The sequence below is a fragment of the Meriones unguiculatus genome, chromosome 3 (assembly GCF_030254825.1).
Source record: "Meriones unguiculatus strain TT.TT164.6M chromosome 3, Bangor_MerUng_6.1, whole genome shotgun sequence".
Taxonomy (NCBI): Eukaryota; Metazoa; Chordata; class Mammalia; order Rodentia; family Muridae; genus Meriones; species Meriones unguiculatus.
Window position 1 is genome coordinate 122,571,497 of NC_083351.1, and position 20,713 is coordinate 122,592,209.

The window sequence follows — 20,713 nt, forward strand, 5'->3', positions numbered from 1 at the left end:
CCTTAGTAAAAATCCTTGGCAGGGAAAATCTCTTAGACAAAATGCCTTTAAAAATGGAGTCACTTCAGCCAAGGACCATGCATGGAAATAACCTAGAACCTCTGCATAAGTGTAGCCCATGGCAGCCCAGTCTCCTAGTAGGTTTCCTAGTAAGGGGAACTGGGACTGTCTCTGACATAAACTCAGTGGCTGGCTCTTTGATCACCTCCCCCTGAAGGGGGAGCAGCCACAGAGGAAGACAATGCAGCCAGTCCTGATGAGACCTGATAGGTTAGGGTCAGATGGAAGGGGAGGAGGACATCCCCTATCAGTGGACTTGGGGAGGGGCATGGGAAGAAAAGAGGGAGGGAAGGTGGAATTGGGAGGGAATGAGGGAAGCAGGCTACAGCTGGGATAAAAAGTGAATAAACTGTAATTAATATAAAATAAAAATAATAATTAAAAAATGGACTCAGAATCTTAAAGCTTAAATTCTTGGTGTGCCTGTTTTCTGCACTTCCATAGGCAAATCCTAATGTCTCAAATTGTGTGTCAAAGCCACCCAACTTTTACACAGAACTCACTGGGATAGCTCTGAACCATTAAATTTTGAAACCAAATCAACAGTGAAACTTGAAAGTTTGGCAGCAAATTTGAGGTAGTTCAAACTTTCAAGGTAAGATTGCACTATAATCCTTTCAATTTCATTTTTTTGTGAAGCTAAGTTTTCATCTTTCCTTCAGGCACTGGGTTGGAGACAGATTGTTTAGTGGAAAATTAACAAGGAGCAGAAAATGAAGAAAGCAATGTCTAGCCTGATTCCTAGGCAGGGGAAGCTATGTAGTAATGAACACTAGCAATTAACAAATGACAATAAAGAAAAATTAAAATGTTTGCTTTCCATCGATGCACACTGTGGTTTTCAAACAGCTAATGAGTTCTTAAGGTATGCTATTTAAGTTTCTTGGACCTAATTATTTAGAGCTTGAGGGGCTACAGTTTGGTTTTGGTCAAGAGGTACTACAAAGATTTCTGGGACATTAAGAAGTGAACTAAGAAAGCTAAGGACCTTTTGTGTCTGTTTTTGTCATCTGCAAAATGAGGAAAGCTACTGTACTGTCTTCCTTGGAACTGTGGAAGAGCAACTGCCATACTGGATATGATGCCCTTCATTATACTGTCTGCCTACCCAACATCCAATCCCAATCTTGATGGAACTTGGGTTAGATCCCAGAATTGCATGTCCCTCTCACCTAAATGTGTCAGGAAACTTATATCTATCATGCCAGCCAGAAAAACGAGGGGTGTTATCTAAGGAGTATCTTACTATCTCTACTAAACATTGGTGTAATATCAGCAATGACTTCATTCAGTGCAGAGACACAGGACAAAGTTAATTGGGGTTCTTGAGCAGTGTGCCACCATGCTCCCTTCCAGAACTTACTACCAGCCTAAGGTTAAACTTACTACCAGCGTTAGGATAGAAACCTAAGAAAATGGAAAATTGCAGGGAAATGGGGCCAGAGGTGTTCTAAGCAGCCAACCCTAAAACTCCTTATCCCTCTGTACTTGGGGTTATAAGTCAAAGCATATTCTTAAAAATATATATATACATATATATATATATATATATATATGTATATATGTATGTATATAGTGTTTCTTGAAGCAGAAAGCATCCTGACTCATGCAGGGGAAGAATTTTGTGGATTATAAAATGCAACACCAGTGTCACTGAAACATGGGATGTATCTAGGAGGATGGATACAGATAAGTGGTATGGGTGTTTCACCCACTCCTGTGATTTGTTCTTATAATTTGTGGCATCCCATCACTTCCCAGATGGCACCATCAATAGAGTGAAGATATGTATTGAATAGTATATTCAAAAAGGTAACTCCTTATCCCTTGGATTTTCCTATCTTCAGTTGCCTGCTTCTTTCCCAGCTTTATCAAAGCTCATGCTATCTCCTTTCTTTTTTATTCCTTTTTTTATTATTTTTTCTTTATTAATTACCCTTTATTCACTTTATATCTCCCCCCATGGTTCCCTCCCTCCTCCAGTCCCAATCCCTCCCTTCCTCCACTCTCTGCATGCATGCCCCTCCCCAAGTCCACTGATAGGGGAGGACTTCTTTTCCTTCCTTCTGATCCTAGTCTATCAGGTCTCATCAGGAGTGGCTGCATTGTCATCTTCTGTGACCTGGTAAGGCTGCTCCCCCCCTCAGCGGGAGGTGATCAAAGAGCAGGCCAATCAGTTCATGTCAGACAGTCCCTGTTCCTATCACAATGGAACCCACTTGGATACTGAACTGCCATGGGCTACATCTGTGCAGGGGTCTTAGGCTATCTCCATGCATAGTCCTTGGTTGGAATAGCAGTCTCAGGAAAGACCCCTGTGCTCAGATTTTTTGGTTCTGTTGCTCTCCTTGTGGAGTTCCTGTCCTCTCCAGATCTTACTGTTTCCCACTTCTTTCCTAAGATTCCCTGCACTCTGCCCAAAGGTTGTCCATAAGTCTCAGCATCTGCATTGATAGTCTGCAAGGCAGAGATTTTCAGAGGTCCTCTGTGTCAGGCTCCTGACTTGTTCCCTCTTTTCTCCTTCTTCTGATGTCCAGCCTCTTTGCTTTTCTGGATAGGAATTGAGCATTTTAGCAAGAGTCCATGCTGTCTCCTTTCTGACCTCAGACTTACATCTAAATCTTCAGTTTGTCATAAAAATTATTTTTTAAAAAAGGAGAAAGTAAAAAATTTTCTGCACATAGTCTGAGATCTCCAGAAATAGGGAAATACATGTCATTAATATGTATTTAATAACCTTTACATATATATTTATTCTTTAAATTTACAACCCACTGATCTCATGCACTTTGTGTAATAACCTGAACACAAAAATCAACATCTAAATTAGCTCATATTATTGTCCACAGATTTTAACCAATTTGAATTTATTTTTCCCCAAACTAATCCACTGAACATATATGTTTCTAAGAACATATTGTAACAATAACCATGATTTAAAAAAACAAAACTTGCTTTGCCCATATCTCTTAGAGCAATGCCATTTGTGATGGTGTCTCTTTTTGTGTACAGGTGTTTTTCCTGCATATATGCCTTTGCACCACATGTATGGCTGGTGCTGAAGGAAGACAGAAGAGGGTGGTGGATCCCCTTGACCTGGAAATGCACAGTGGTAAGGTACCATGTGGGTACTGGCTTCTTTGGAAGAACAGCCAGTGCTCTTGACCTCTGAGCCATCTCTCCAGCCCATTGCCTGTTAATCTTGATTGCCAACGGGGTAGGTTTAGAAGTACCTCAGAGACCAGTGGAACACATTTCTGGGTGTGCTGGTGAGGGCATTTTCATATGGGATTACATCATGAGTACTCTCCCTAAATGGTTTAACCCACTGACGGGTTTATAGTATGGGTAGCTTCTTGGGAGGCATTGGAACTATGAGAATGGAGCCTGGTTGGAGGATATTGGGCCATTGGGTGGGAATGTCTCCTTGGGGGAACTATTTAATGTCTCGGGCCCCTCCCTAAAGTCATTCCATCTGCATCCTGCGTGCTAGGATCCTTGCCTTGATGGCCCGATACCTCTGAAACTTAGCACAAGTAAGTCCTCCTTGAAACTTCCTATCTCAAGTCTTGTGGTCACAACAGTAAACAAAAGCAACAGAAACTAAGCAAGACAAAGTCTTTGAATTGCAAGTTTTATATAATCACTTGGATGCTTTATAGAAATGCAAATTTTCAGGTATCACAATTGGCCCACTGGTGGCTGCCTTTTTGGAGAGCAGAGCCCAGATTCTGTGTTGGCAGACTTCATAAATAATGTTTTTGAACTTGATATAAATATTAGAGCCATTACCCCAGAAACTCATGGATTAGTGAAGGATTTGTAAATCATAATAAAAAGCAATTTCTATCCTTGGATATATAAAGAGAGTGCAATGGGAAATAGCAAGGGTCCTAACAGAAAGAACAAACAATTTCTGAGTTTTTACAATGTCAGGTGGTCCAAAGTATTAAACTAGATGTCATATGAGAAGAGTAAACTTTGAACACATGACCTTTCTGATATCCCAGTTCATGTTCACTGTATAAGACAATCCAAGGGTTGAGAAAAGCAGGACGTTTGACAAAGGCTTCATTTGAGCCAACGTGAATCTGCTAACCAGGTGTCAGAAACAAAAGATGTATTGTTAATTCCGGATGCAGTACATGGAAGGAAGAGAAGCAAGAGATACCACAACCTAGAGACACTTCAGGTGGTCAATTTAAAGAGCTGCAGAGCAGGGGTTGAGGATGGGATTGGTATTTTAGGTAGAAGTTTTATCATTATTTATTGTTGTTAAGATCATGTTTTTTCCTATAGGAAAAAAGAAAGAATTATTACAAAATTTTGCAGAACTAAGCGTAGTCTTGAATAAAAAAAAATTACCAGTATGGTAACATAACATAAATAAAAGCAAAGTAATGTTATTAGAAGTGAAAACAGTAGCAGTGAGAAACAGCAGTCACCTGTTCGGAGGGAGCAGTGTTGGAACACGTGTTGGAGAGGGAAGTGAAGGATAAATACTGTCAAGCTACATTGCACATGCAGATAAAATGTCAAAGAATAAATACATTGCTAAAAAAGAAAAAGTGTATTTCAAAGGTGTTGGGAAGCCAGTAAGTGATCAGGGATTAGGTTGCTATGGAAACGTGAACTCCAGCACTGGGCAGGAAAAACCATGACCCTCTGACCAGAGGCCAACACTGACAAAGCTTTTAGCATCTTTGAAGCTGTAACAGAGATTTGCAGAGAGAAGCAGCTCACTTTGCACCTGAAGCTCATCCCAGCTGTCAGTCAGGGCCCTCACTGATGTGCAGCTCAGTAGCATGTCTTCTTGGCACCAGTTCTTCTCTGTGTCACCTGTGGAATAAATACCTTCTTGTCTATTTATTTGCTTGATTAAAACTGCTTTTCATTGCGCTTCTTGAGAAGAGAAGCAGGACTTCTAGGGGCAGGTGGAGACATAATCAGTACGGAAGCAGACATTGGTGGGCGGGGCATAGCAGACTTGCACTGTGGTGACGGAGAACAAGCCACCAGCCAGTTGCACACAGCCCCGCACACAGTACAGCGAGCTGAAGCAGAGTTTTATGAAGAAAACTTCAAGACCATTTGCTAACATCTGATTTCAAAGACAAGGAGTGAATGAAAGGGTGTGGCTTTTTTTTATGGAGTATGCATTTCGGTTAACAGAAGTGCCTCAATATTTCAAAGCATCAGAGAAAATTATTTATATGACATTTAATGGGCTTTCTAGAAAGCTTTTAAAAATTAAAAACACTATTCACTTCCAGGAGAAAAATAATCTTTACTTATTAAAATTATATTAGTTCATTTCAAATATATCATAGCTGTATTTATAAAAGGGATTTAATATAAATGAATACTTTATCAAGTGAACTGAAAGGCAGAAAATTGCCACAAGTTAATATCAGTACACACACAAAAATATTCCTCAATCAGAGGCTCTGATAAGCAGCTTCAGAATGCAATCATTACTCTGTAATCAAGTCTTTAGTTGTGTCTTGATTGGAAAACTTGGAGCGCTTCATTACTGTACATCCACATTTCCATACATACAGTCATGGGCATCATTCTCCTGTGTAAATGCAGTGTTCAGATTCACTCGAGCTGTGCGCCTGAGTCAGAGGTTGGCTTTCGGCTTCTTACTTTCAATGATTCTCTCTGAGTGCAGCTGACTGATCTCTTCCTGGCTGAACCCAAATTCTCTAAGCACCTCCTCAGTGTGCTCTCCCTCGGAGGAGTCCCTTTTGGTAGAAGGGACAGCTGGGGTCCTGGACAGTTGAGGTGCAGGTCGGGGGCTTACATGCTGCTCCTCGTCAGTGATAAATGAGGCCCGTTCCTTGTTGTGACTGTGGTGGAGGGCCTCCTCAAACGTCAGCACTGGGGTCACACACGCATCTGTTCCGTCAAAGATCTGGCACCACTCTGCCTTGGTCTTCTTTGCAAACACATCTGCAAATTTCTTCTTCATTTCCAACCAATCAGCTACGCTCATCTGGGCAGGGAGTTCATCAGACTTGAGACCAAGTCCTGAGAGGGAAATGTAATATCTTACGTTATTATGCTTTGAGAGAGGTAACTGTATCAATGAGGACTCCACTATGACAACCTATATCAGGATTTCTCAAATGAGAGGCAAGAAAAAAATGAACTAGTTTGAAGTTGGAGCCAAAAGCTAGAGCAGCGAAAGTAGCAGAGACACAGCTCAAAGCAAGCTTGTCATCATCAAGAGCTTTTACTAACATTTCAGGAAACGAAGTCTCTTTTCAGTTATCTAGTTTCCAGATATTGATTTATTTCCAAAGAAGGTTTTCAAAAAGGAATTTCCCCAAGATGCTATTATCTGTCTAGTTGAATTAAAAGAACCACACACTTCATATAACATTCACAAAGACTTTAAAAATAAAAATTTTAAAGAGAGACCTTGTTCCAAGCAAGGAATGAGACAGGGACTAGACTCCAAGGTTGTTCTCTGAACTCCTCCCAAGTGCAATGGGATTCCAATGCCCACACTATTACATGCAAACATTTGCACATACAAACATCATACGTACAAGCACATCAAAAAAAAAGGATGCCTTATTTTTTTTGAAATTGACAAACTGATCCTAAAATGTACACAGGAATCCCAGCAGCCCAGATAATGCTGAAGAACAGACACATCCCAATTTCAAACTTACTGCAGTAATCAAAACCTAATGTCATAAAGACAGACAACGCAACAGAAGTAAATCCAAAAGCAGGGCTGGGGCTATAGCTCAGTGATGGGGCACTCTCCTGCCATGTGTGTGTATGGGGCATGGGGGGATGGGGAGGAATCTGCACTCAATCCTCCTGCTACCAGAAAACAAAGAAGAAAAGAAAAAGTCCAAAAAACAAAACAAAACAAAACAAAAACCCTAAGATAAACTCTTACATGTATGGTCAACTGACTTCAAAAAAATGCAAACATTGTTCTATACAAGAACTGTCTTTTCAACCAATGATACTGGGAAAACTGGAGATCCAGTAATATATATTAAAAAAAAATTAAGGGTTAAATCCTAACTCACCCTGTACAAAATGTACCAAAGGCAGAATGTGGAAACTGCCAACAACACAGCCTTCATAAGAAATGCTGGGGTGAGACTGGATAACTGAAAGCCTCCTGTGCTAATTTCTGTAAGGATTACCAGAGGGTGGAGGAAATGTACTCGGCAGCTTTCAGCAAAGTTACTAGAACTGAAGAGAAGCTGTGATCGTTTAAGGGTTCAGGCTGAAAACCTTTTCAACGAAAATATCTTCACTTTAAAATGTGACTGTTGACAAAAAACAACAAACTAAAATTTACCTAACCATAAGCATGTGTTTTCTGTAGACAATAAAGACACACATACGGCTGTTGTGTGATGTAAGGTCCACCATGCTGTATCCACATTGACTCCCAGGGCTCTGTGACCAAGACATACTGCACCAGCCACTGCCCCTCAGCCAGCATTGTCCAGTCCAGAATTCTTAAGTAAACCTTTAACTATAGCTTCAGTTTCTTGGCAGAGAGGCATCATACATGCTCTACACAAATCATTGTGTTCTGTAATTTTATCAGCTGTTTTGGAGTTAGTAAGGCTAGTATATGTAATCATAAAATGCTTGGGGGTATTTATAAAAGCAATCAAATAGTTTGTAGTAATATACATTTGAAAAGGTACCACACAATGAAACTCTAAAGTAGGGAGGCAATTGTATAGTATCAGTTTTTTACACAACTGAAAAATCAAATAGACATTAAGTTGTACTTGTAAAGCACTGACAACCTTAAAGGTTCTTCAAAGGTGGGAGGAATGGTGCATTTCTGTTCTTTCCATAGACTGTGGGGGGCACCTCTCAACCGTCATCAGAGAGCCACCTTCTTGCCATGGATGTTAATTAACACTGAGAGCCACAACTCAGCGATGCTCTGTCAGTGATCTCAACGTCTCAGAGCACTCATTCCTAAATGGGATGCCTTTATCCAGTTCCTGAGTCGAGGCTCGGGGATCTATGCTGAAGATCTGTACAGAGAGGTCTAAGAGCCAGAGGCGATGGAGGACTCCGGGGGAACAGCGTCTTCCAGGCACAGCAGGAACATGTGGCCCCAGGCAGACTGCGACAAGACCTGCACCAACTCCAGCCAGACACACCTCCAGCAGTGGGAAGGGGTAGGATATACAAACCCCACCCCTAACCAAGAAGATGTCTACAACTGATACCTCCCAGGAGAGGGAAAATCAGTCCTCTCCAATGGTAGTGACACTGAATATACCAAGTACACCACAGAGCAGGGCCCATGCCCAGAAAGGTAGGTGTCCAACACAAAACTCTCTCTCTCTCTCTCTCTCTCTCTCTCTCTCTCTGTGTGTGTGTGTGTGTGTGTGTGTGTGCATTCATGGTTTGACATTAATTTTTTCCCCTTTTTTTGGCTTTTAACTTTGTTTGTTTTGAGACAAAAAATAAACAAAGTTGGTTGGGAAAAAGAGGTGGGGAGGAACTAGGAGGAACTGAGAGGGAAAATATGATCAAAATATACTGTTCAAAAATTTTTAAATAGTAAAATAATTTCTAAGTAACAGGAAAGACCTACAAGTAAAGTGGGAGCAAATGAAGAAGATGGTAAATGCCAACCGAAGTACCAGCTTTCCCACTAAATGGGTTTTTAATGTTTCTTAAGTCCTGAGTTATTCTGTAGAGTAGTCAACCTATCTGTCAATTAAAAAGACAGATGAAATGCCCCATGATATATTGATGGCTAGTTACATTAAACTAGAAAGTTGGATAAAAAAAAAAAAAAGACATCATGGAATTCAAAAGATCTCAAAGTTAAGATTAAACAGCTGATGGTAAAGGGAACTTAGGGCTACTTACCTTTGAGCAGCAGCTTATAGAACTGGGGTTCAATTGCACCAACAGCCATGAACTCTCCATCCGCAGTTTTGTAGGTTGTGTAGAAAGGAGCCCCACCATCTAGCATGTTTTGTCCTCGAGGCTGATCCCACAGCCCCATGTGCTGAGTTTTCCACAGGAAAGAACTTAAGTATGCCGTTCCTTCCACCTTGGAAGAAGCAGGACATTTATGGATGCAGGGGCTTACAAAGTATAAAGAAGGGATTATGTATCTGATTATGCTATAGCCCACGACTAAATCTAACCATACAACTTATTTGGTATTTCTGCAAATTGAGATAGAAAAGGTTTATGGGAGAATGCACTGGGTATACTGGACACTTCATGAAACATTTTAAGACTTAAAGAAACTATGTTTGTCTTCCTTTCAAATCCTGGCAAGTGTTGATGATTTTTGAAGTTAGGTAAGGATGCATTGACGCCCATTGAATTATTTATTCTCTCTACTGTTGTTTGTGCATGAGAACACAGAGGTCAAAGGTCAATGTCAGGTGTCTTTCTCAACTGCTTTCTGACAGAGTCTCCTCCTGAACTTGGAGCTCACCAACCCAGACAAGGTAGCCAGGAATCCACAGGGATCTTGTGTGTTAGTCTCCCAGGACTGGGATGGCAGGCAATGCTGTCTCGCTTGGCTTTTTACTGGGGTGTGGGGAGTCTGAACTCAAGCCCTCACACTTGGACACCAAGCACATGTTAACATGACTGTGAATACACACACATTTGATTTCATTGCCTGAAAGCACATGCATGTGCACTTTAAAGGGCACTCATAAACCTAGCCTATTTCAACTTTACTCCAATCCGGTATCTTTCATGATCACTGGCAGGTTGAAAAACTAAATATAACCATGTGAGTGGCAAACATTCAGGTTTTCTAAGTCCAAACGAATCAGTTTGGGACTAGTACCTTTCTGCCCCCTAAGTAATCAAATGGATTCCAGTGCCCAGGTGACATCATGATGGGGCTCAAGCTGAAGCCAAGGGGCACTGGGCTACCTAAGTAGAAAATTTCCCGTGCCTAGGGATTTTGTTTCTTTGTTGGTGGTATTTGGAGGTTGGGGGGGACAGTTCTGGAGAGTGGACCCTGGGCCTTGTATATGCTTAGCTATTACTCCACCCCTAAACTATGCCCTCAGCCCTCTTTGATTTTAACTTGGAGACAAGGTCTAAGCTGCTCAGACTGACAGGAATGTACTCTGCAGCCCAGACAGACCTCACAGCTGCCATCCCACTGCCTCAGTTTCCTGAACATCTGGGATTACCTGTGCTATCTGGTCCTATATTCTGATGCCAGTGTCCCAGGAAGAACCTCACCTTGAGGTTACCTACAGAGACTTCCATTCCAATAGCGAGCTTGGAATTCCTCAGCTGCTGGCTGGGAAAAAACTGGAAAATGTCTTTTGGATGTATCCCTGTTTTCCCTTTCAGCCTAAAATCTCAGATTCTCCTGAATTCATGGTGATGATATCTGTAGTTGCTGGATACAGTCACAGTATACTTAATGATGGAGACATGGAACCCAACTATTTATGCTCATGTAACTGAAAAAGCCACAGGTGGTGCTTTTGTTAGGGTATAGTATTCTCATAGCTGTGTAAGGACATCTAATGCACACACAGATATGCATACACATGTAAGTATGCCACTGCTTTAAGTGAACTTTATGCTTGTCTTTTAATGCTTTTTTTTCCTGACAAATCAAGAGATTCATTCATACTGATTGCTAAACCCTTCCACCTTTGCATGAATTTGACCTTGCTATTAAAATACTCTGAAGGTAACTATTGTTCTATACGGGTCTTAATTTGGGTTTGCTCATCCAAAATCCAACAAGTTAGTGCCTACTACAAAAAAAAAAAATGTGCATTTTCTCCTCAGGCAGTCAATGAAGCAAACAGGAGGCAAGCTGGGGCCCTGGCTCTCATGAGAAGGTCAGAATACTGATTAGCTGACTTCCATATTCAGGACAAGGACTATAAAAGGTTTTCAGATTCCAAACCGCAACAACTTTGCAACAAAGTGTTTCTGCTGAGCTCATCATAAATGAGACACACTTAGCATCCTGAGAGGCTCCATCTCATTTCAGGTCTGCCAGGGCCAAGGATTCTGTTGCTAAACAGCAAGAAGCTGCTGGCCTGTCAGAAAAGATACCTGCCTTGCCTTAATCAGTGTCTACAGGGCTCACTGGGCTTAGGAAGTGATAAATGAGGCTTACTGAACCCACTGCCTCGAGTCATTAGCCAAGAAAGATTAACCCCATAAGGATGAACTCCAAGGAAACTTTATACTTTCATATACACTCACTCCTTACTATTGTCTAATAATTAGGTAAATCTAATTAGATACATTCTGATGAAAAGTATCTTCTATTTACATTGAACTATAAACAATAATGTACATGCAGTAAACTATGAGTCCTTACAACTCCCAAGGCTACATGTTTCTCCTCAGCTGGTTAATTCTGGATGGCATGGCATACACTGTGCCCACAGGGGGCAGTGAAGGTGAGCTATTCAAAGGCCTTTTGTATGCGTTAGAATACCATAGTGACGCCACCTTACTGGCTTGTCTATATGCTTGTTTATTTGCTTTGTGTGAGTGTGTAAGAATGTATCCGGAGCTGATAAACACCTTCAGCAAAAGAATACAAAATTAACTCAAAAAAATCAGAAGCCCTCCTGTATACAAAAGACAAAAGGGCTGAGAAAGCAATTAGGGAAACAACACCCTTCACAATAGCCACAAATGACATAAGGTACCTCGGAGTAACCCTAACCAAGGAAGTCAAAGACTTGTATGAAAAAAATTTCAAATCTCTGAAGAAAGAATTAGAAGAAGATATGAGAAGATGGAAAGATCTCCCATGCTCATGGCTTGGCAAGATTAACATAGTAAAAATGGCCATCTTACCAAAAGCAATCTACAGATTCAATGCAATGCCCATCAAATTACCAACACAATTCTTTACAGACCTGGAAAGAAAAATTCTCAACTTCATATGGAATAACAAGAAACCCAGAATTGCTAAAACAATCCTCTACAATAAAAGATCTTCCGGAGGTATCTCCATCCCTGATCTTAAGTTGTACTATAGAGCAACAGTTTTAAAAACTGCATGGTACTGGCATAGAAACAGAATGGTGGATCAATGGAACCGAACAAAGGACCCAGAAATAAACCCACACACTTATGGACACCTGATCTTTGACAAAGACGCCAAAACCATACAGTGGAAAAAAGATAGCATCTTCAACAAATGGTGCTGGTCTAACTGGATGTCTACATGTAGAAAAATGAAAATAGATCCATACTTGTCACCCTGCACAAAACTGAAGTCCAAGTGGATCAAAGACCTCAACATAAAACCAGACACATTAAATCGGCTTGAAAAAAAGTGGGAAATACCCTAGAACTCATTGGTACAGGGGAAAACTTCCTGAACAGAACACCAACAGCACAGGCTCTAAGATCAACAGTCAATAAATGGGACCTCATGAAACTGAAAAGCTTCTGTAAAGCAAAGGACACTGTCATCAAAACAAAGCGACCACCTACAGATTGGGAAAGAATCTTCACCAACCCTTTATCTGACAGAGGACTCATATCCAGTATATATAAAGAACTAAAGAAGCTGAAAAGCAGCAAACCAAGCAATCCACTTAAAAAATGGGGAACAGAGCTAAACAGAGAATTCTCTGTAGAGGAATACCGAATGGCAGAGAAGCACTTAAAGAAATGCTCAACCTCACTAGCCATTAGGGAAATGCAAATCAAAACAACCCTGAGATTTCACCTTACACCCATGAGAATGGCCAAGATCAAAAACTCAAGTGACAACACATGCTGGAGAGGTTGTGGAGAAAGGGGAACCCTTCTCTACTGCTGGTGGGAATGTAAACTTTTACAACCACTCTGGAAATCAATCTGGGGCTTTCTCAGACAACTAGGAATAGCGCTTCCTCAAGATCCAGCTATACCACTACTGGGCATATATCCAAAAGAGGCTCAAATACACAAAAAGGACATTTGCTCAACCATGTTTGTAGCAACTTTATTTGTAATAGCCAGAAGCTGGAAACAACCCAGATGCCCCTCAACTGAAGAATGGATGCAGAAATTGTGGTACATCTACACAATGGAATATTACTCAGCAATGAAAAATGAGGAAATCATGAAATTTGCAGGTAAATGGTGGGATCTGGAAAGGATCATCCTGAGTGAGTTGTCCCAGAAGCAAAAAGACACACATGGTATATACTCACTCATATAGACATACAACATAGGACAAACCCACTAAAACCTGTGCATCTAAAGAAACTAAGCAAGAGAGAGGACCCTAACTAAAATGTCCAATCCCCATCCAGAAAGGCAAAGAGGATGGACATCAGAAGAAGAAGAAAACAGGAAACAACCTAGGAACCTACCACAGAGGGCCTCTGAAAGCCTCTGCCCTTCAGACTATCAAAGCAGATGCTGAGCCTGATGGGCAGCTGTTGGGCAGGTGAACGGAATTTTAGGTAAGAACTGGGAAATAGTAAGAGCTGGAGAGGACAGGGTCTCCACAAGGAGAGCAACAGAGCAAGAAAAGTTGAACACAGGGAACTTCCCAGAGACTCATACTCCAACCAAGGACTATTCATGGAGATAACCCAGAACCCCTGCACAGATGTAGCCCATGGCAGCTCAGTCTCCAATTGGGTTACATAGTAATGTGAAGAGGGACTGCCTCTGACATAATCTGATTGGCCTGCTCTTTGATCACCTCCCTCTGGGGGGGAGCAGCCTTACCAAGCCATAGTAGAGGACAATGCAGCCACTTTTGATGTGAACTGACAGACTAAGATCAGAAAGGAGAGGAGAACCTCCCCTGTTAGTGGACTTGGGGAGTGGCATGCAAGCAGAGGGAGGAGGGAGGGTGGGACTGGGAGGGGAGGAGGGAGGGGCTTATGGGGGGATGCAGAATGAATAAAGTGTAATTGATGAAAAATTTTTTAAAAAAAGGGAAAAAAATAATTTAAGAACCTTAAATGACTTTCAAAAGTGGAGGAAAACATGGAGTTAGTCAATTGGCATGGAGCACGTCTCGCCCCTGGGGGCAATAGTCTCCTGAACCTACTCAGACCTCGGACAACACCACCGCTAGTTCTAGAACTGACACAGGATGTTTCAACGAGGGTGTTAAGGCTTCTCATAATATTTCCTATAAGCCCACACCTGTTTGTCTATATCCCCCATTTTTATTCATTATTAGCCAGATAGAGCCAAGTAATTGTGGTAATGATACTTTCTTTTTTGCCCAATGCTGGAATGCTAGTAAATTTAGGTATGCCCTGGTTACTCGCATGCCTCACTGGGTGCCTGTGCCCGTTGATGCCCCTCACGCTATGACTCTCTTCAGACAGAAAAGAGATCTTGGAACTACAGCCACCATTGTTACTACCATCTCATTGGCGGCTGTTGGAGCTACCACCAGGGCATTAGCCATGAGTCATACTGGGCAGACTGCTCAGACCCTGAATAATCATTTAGCCAATGTAGTTCATGCCTTAGTTGTACATAAAGGAATTAATGCTCAACTAAAAGGAAGCTTGATGGTGTTCAATCAGAGGATTGACCTCGTGCAGGAGCAAATTGATACCCTATGGCAAATCGCTCAACTTGGCTGTCAATGAAAATATGCTGGACTTTGAGTCACTAGCATATAACATGAGAATTTTTCCTGTGCTGCAAATCTGTCTAAACAATTGTCGAGCTATATTTTAGGTAATTGGACTGGAGAATTCGATACTACGATGGAGCAGCTGAGAGTGGCCATTATCACAGTAAATTCTACCAGAGTGGACGCAGGACTAGCCACAGGATTATCATCATGGATTGCTGCAGCCATGAATCATCTGAAGGAATGGGCGGGCATGGGAGTGTTAGCAGGCCTTCTGGTGTTGGTCTCCTTGGTTTGCCTGTGGTATATATGCAAGATTAGAGTCTCACAACAGTGTGATGCAGCCATGATCATTCAGGCCTTTACAGCCATTGAAGCAGGACATTCTCCCCAAGCATGGTTGGATACCATAAAAAGCTAAAATGTTACGCTCAGGATGCGAGGCTAAGCACTGCACTCAGGGTCAGCCGCTTTGGACCCAGAGAAGAGCATGTCTGATTGCATGCGGGTTGATAACCCAGGTCCCGCCTCTGAGAAAAAGGTATCGGAAGGGTCTGATGCTCTTTGGGTGGATGACACCTAAATGAACATCAGTACAAAGTCCCAATTTATTTCTAATATCAGAGATCAGACCTCTACTCTTGCCTGATGCGTCTAAAACAAAAACGGGGAACTGTAGAGAGCTGCGGAATGCTATGCCTTAAAGATGGAGCTGGTTTCTGCCTTCCACCTTCCCGATGGTGAGTGCTCTCTCTCACGAACAATTCCACATTTGGCTAAGGCTGAGGATCTGGCTTGCTTCCATGTATGTGGACCTATCTGCATTGCCCACGTGGCACGCCTGGGTTGGCTACCCAGAGGCTATTTAAGCTGTGGGCTGGCTTTCCCCAGGGTCAGATGATTGTTCAAGGTTCCTGAATAAACTGCATTGAAAAAAAAAATGTTAAAAAAAAAAAAAAACAAAAAAAACGAATGTATCCGGAGGTCAGAGGAGGAGCTTAGAGAGTCAGTGTCCTCCTTTACCACGTGGCTCCTGGGGAACCTGGGTTGGCAGCAAGCATCCTAATCTACTAAGCCATCTCTCCCAGCATGCTCAAAACGTTCTTAAAAATCACCCAATTCTTTTGTTGTTTTTCAACATTTTTCTCCAGGTTCTCTTTTGTGATTAAAATAGATCTGCCAAGTACTGGCCCTTCAAATCTGAGCATCAGAAGTAGTCTTTAGCCAGTGAAGCAGGTGCCTAAGGGATGCTCAGAAGGGTGGGACTTCCTGTCCGGGCTTCCCGCTCAATTTCGTAGAAGATGCATCAAATTTCTATTTTATAGAAAAAGATCCCTTGCCAGACATGATGGCACACATCTTTAATCTCTGCATTCAGGAGGCAGAGGGAGTTGGATCTCCTATGAGTTTCAGGACAGCCAGGGCTACACAGAAGGACCCTGTCTCAAAAAACAATGAACAAACAAACAAAAAGCCCCCTATAAAACAAAAACCTTATTGATGACTTAAATTTAAATATAAAATCTTACTTATTTCCCATCTTATTTACATTTACTTCCCATCTAATTTAGGTAATCGTATATCATAAGAAGACACAAACGGCAGGCCTGTCCTCCTCGCCCTGCCCCCAATTGATACTCACCATGTTGGCATCAATGACCTGCCCTAGGCCAGAGCGTGTGCGTTCAAAGAGGGCCAGCAGAATGCCCAGTGTGCACATGAGGCCGCCGCCACCGAAGTCAGCCAGGAGATTCAGCGGCGGGTATGGGTTCTCACCACCGCGGCCAATCTTTGACAGAACACCTGCACCACGAATGACAAATTGAACGCACCTTTTAGAATAAACACATAAACATCTCAGAGGGACAAACGTTTTTTATAGTCATTGACCTGAGTGAAAACTGCACACAATGCTCTTCAAACCTTGTTAGTCTATCAACAAAAAGGTTTCCGTCAAGATAGGCTCCACTTGGTTGAACTTTTCTTCTCTGACACATTTTCTTGAATCCGAGGGAGTGGGGTGGGGGGGAGGGAGCACATAGCTCTCATCCCAGCACTCAGAAGACTGAAGCAAGAAGATCTAGATTTCCAGGCCAGCCTGAGCTATGAACTATGCAGTGAACCCTCCCCACAGAAAAATTAAATTAGAAACAAAAACAACAACAACAAAAAAATCATCCCTACTGACATTTCCAATATTTTATTAAAGTTTTCACTTACTACGTTTCAGAGAAAACATACTGAGTATCAACTTGTTTCCTGGCTCTAAAACAGTATAATGCACTTTCATTTATATTAAAGAGAGATGACAGAAAATAATCATACTGAAAAAAAAAAGGAATAGGAATTAAGTTTTGAAAAGATGTGAAAAGCCAGCTTTATACTTCACTCCCCCCTACCTTTAAATGCCTTCTTACATTAGTAGGAGATTTGTTTTCATCGTAACACACAGTTCTTAGACACAATGCAAACAGGCCATTTTAATCATGCTCTCTGGCACAGTGTCTAAGAAAGTGACAGTGAGACCTGACAGCTGTGGGCTTTTGGCAGTGTTCACAGAAGTATGAAAGGATGGATCAAAACGATTCTTGAAGGAATGTTAGAATCGGACTGAATCAATTTCCCATCAGTGGAGCGACTGTACATCTTATCACCGTGTCTCCCCCTCCTAGGAAAACTGACTCCCCAGTTGCACAAAGTAAGTGTGACTGGGGATTATTAGCCCTCAAATGAGTGCGGACAGCAGACAGAGCCTAAGAATGGCAGGTCTAGGAACTCAAATCAACCTGTTTTCAACAACTACGTTCTCAAGCTGTAATAAGTATTTACATCTTCACGTTGTAAAATTCGTGTTCATCAAGTCTAGAGGCTAGAAAGATGACTCAGTGGTGCACAGCACATATTGTTGCTGCAGAGGACCCAGCTCAGTTCCCAGCACCCACATAGAAGGGTTCACAATCCCTGCGGCTCCAGCTCCAGGTGATCCAAGACCTTTTCCGACCTCTAGAGACATGCACACTCCAATGCACATACGCACACACATACACATAACGGAAAATAATAAATATTCTCCAAACCCTTGTTAATCAAAGTAACTACACTTCCTGATTTTGGAGCCACTTCCAAGTGTTTTAGAAAAACCTTTCCAATATACCTGACAAAGCCAAGTAATTGATGTCATGGCCAGCTACTTTGGAGAAACTTCCCGAATGGCCAAATCCACTCAGCCTGGCATAGATGAGCTTTGGGTTGTCCTTCAGCAGAATCTCTGGCCCAAGCTGGAGTTTCTCCATGACACCTTTAAAGGAAAAAAGGAAAGTAATCAAATGTTTTGTGTGGTTTGTTGTCGTCGTTGAATTTTTTTTTTTTTTTTTTTTTTAAAGAGTGCACAAGCCAAAGCCTGGGGTAATTCCTTCTACGGGAGGCAAAGTAAAAGTGCAAGCTTGCAAATAACACCAACATTATTTGTTGTGATTTTGGTGAAAGTTGTCAGAATTATGAGTCAAACTACTCAAACCACTCAACCACACTGACCCACCCTCATCTTCGAACAGGGCTTTTTTACATTATGATATAATCCTAAATGTTACCAGGACTGTCTTCAGATATGCTTGTGGAGACCAAGAGAGTTACGAATAAATATGCCTAGTGACCCACTCCCATTCCATTCATTATCAAAACTTACTGGACTCTACCAGGCAATGTTAGTAAGAAGCAGGAGTGGCTAAATCAGTGATGGACGAGAGCAGGGCTGGTTGGGATAGCGGAGGAAACCCCTTTAGACTTGTAACAGTTGCAAACGCCAGTATAGAGCCATAGTGGCGCATGTCACTGAGCATGCAAGCGCTCGAAAACTGATTCTGTTAAGGACTCGGTCCTTGTTTGTCGATAGAGCACGAAAGTTTGTTTTTGCATAGCCCAAAGTAAACGAGTGATCTTGAAGCTGGAGCTCGGGAATGCCAGCATGCAGGGAAAGGTTAGCAGGGTCTGTGAGTGATTCAGAGCATAAGCATACCACGTACCAAAGGGTCAGTGGCTATATCCCTATGTGACGTCTTCCAATCTATTTCTTGCACTAGATTCTTATACAGTTCAATATGCCCCAAATAATTAATAAAGGCAAATCTAGAAGAGTGCTTAAGGGAAAAAACTCAAAAGCAAATTAAAAGTCTAAGGAGGCGGAGAGTAACGGGGCAGGAGGTAAAGGCGACCTCGCCGCGCAGGCTCGGCTCACCGCAGCGGAAGGGCTCCAGCAGCACGTCCGCGCGTGCGCACAGGCGCCGCAACACCGTGGCTCCCGCGGGCCGCTTCAGGTCCAGCACCAGCGAGCGCTTGCCCCGGGCCAGGCGACTCACGTCGCCCACGGAGCCTGGCCGGTCCACGCGCACCACCTGAGCGCCGAAGTCCGCCAGGACCATCCCGCAGAATGGGCCCGGGGCCAGGCCCGCCAGCTCCACGACACTGATGCCACGCAACGCCATGGCCGGTCCCAGGGCGAAAGGCGAGTGACAGGGCTCCGCACCTGCCATATACCCGGCGCCCTCCCCGCGCGCCTGCGCGCCACCTCCGAGGAGGCTACGCGCGCCTGCGCGCCACCTCCGAGGAGGCTACGCGCTTGCGCACTTTTCGCCCGCCCCAGGCGTTGAGTCCATTTATCTGCCGGACTTTAGTGTTTAGGTCCAGAGTTGCAACCTTGACTTGAGTTCGAGTCCTCTTCCTACGCTTTCATTGAGTCCCTTCCCGGGGCCCGCAGTAAGAAAGTAAAGGTGCTGAAGCACCTTACTACTTAGAACAATTTGAGGAGGAAAGACAGTTCCTTTGGTAGGCCACAGGGTGTCTCCCTAGACGCCCTGAAACTAGTTTGAACCCTCTCCTCCATGCCCTTAGTTTTAAGAGGAAGGGCTGGGGTTGTAGCTCAGTTGGTACAGTGCGTGCCTAGCATGCAGGAAGGCCAGCACCGCTTAAAACTCCCGTTTATAGGTGTGCAGGACTATAATCCCAGCATTTAGAAGAGTCTGGGATATCAGGAGTATTCATTCCAGGTTGAATGAGAGAGCTTTAAAAATAGATTTGGTCTTTCAGCTATCAGTTTTGTAGACGATTTCAGTTTCGGGTTCAGAAACTGTTTTCAACCTTTAGAAAAAGGAGAACAAAATGATCACAAATACCCCACCCACATCTATAGATCATTTTTGTCAGTAATGGGTGGTGCTTGTTTTTAGATGGCCAGATGGCAGTTTTTGAAAGCTCTAGGAAACCGAATAGAGCTGGTTGTGAATGCTAGAAAACTCCAGCAGTGGATCTTAACCAGTGAGACAGATAATAAAAGCAAGCAAGTTTATAGCCAAGTTTCTTTTAACCAGCTCCTGAGTTTTAAGGTACTTTAGGGCAAGAGGTCAGGTCGGAGCCCTTCGAGAATGAGCTGCCTCCTGCTAGGGGCAGACACCTGGAGCGAGGTCCTGCTTGTCTCGCGCTGTGCTGTCTCAAGTGCCTGTCCTTGCTGCAGCCTAAAGTTTCCCATTCTCTCTGCATCTTTTTCCACACTGAGACATTAACTTTCTTCAGAGTTGCTCCCTTTCTATTTCTATTAAAAAAAATCAATGGCTTGAGCTTACACACAGGATCATAGTCATATGAATCAAAGGTCTTAGCCATCATGCTTTACATAACAGTTCAAAGTACTGACATATCAAGAGGCCCAGACAAAGCAGACTGATAGGAGATCTTTCCTCTGCACAAACTATCCTCTAAAAGCTAATCAGAGGAAACAGTAACATAAATAATGCATATACAATTGCATTCAAATATTTTTAAAACAAAGAATATTCATGATGCATTATTTGTAATAAAAAAAAAACCTGAATTTTTTTGGTATGTGGCTTACATTTGTAATCCCAGCACTTGGGAGATGAAAGCAGAACTACAAGGAATTCAAAGTTGTCCTTGGATATATAGCAGTTCAAAGTCAGCCAGGGCTACATGAGACCCTGTTTCAAATCAGACACAACAACAAAATAAAAAATAAAAATAAAAAATAAAAAATAAAAACCTAGAAACTTTAAATTTTTTGGG

At 42.5% G+C, this 20,713-nt stretch overlaps 1 protein-coding gene across 1 annotated transcript; it reads right to left on the minus strand.

Annotated features, from left to right (window-relative positions):
* Window positions 1-5,327: 5,327 nt before the first annotated feature.
* Window positions 5,328-19,191, minus strand: Amacr (alpha-methylacyl-CoA racemase). Its single transcript, XM_021656358.2, has 5 exons — window positions 18,876-19,191; window positions 17,796-17,939; window positions 16,284-16,444; window positions 8,944-9,130; window positions 5,328-6,093 (listed from the first exon to the last, which is right to left on the minus strand). The coding sequence occupies exons 1-5, from the start codon at window positions 19,168-19,170 to the stop codon at window positions 5,684-5,686; spliced, it is 1,197 nt and encodes a 398-aa protein (XP_021512033.1). The 5' UTR covers window positions 19,171-19,191; the 3' UTR covers window positions 5,328-5,683.
* Window positions 19,192-20,713: the final 1,522 nt, after the last annotated feature.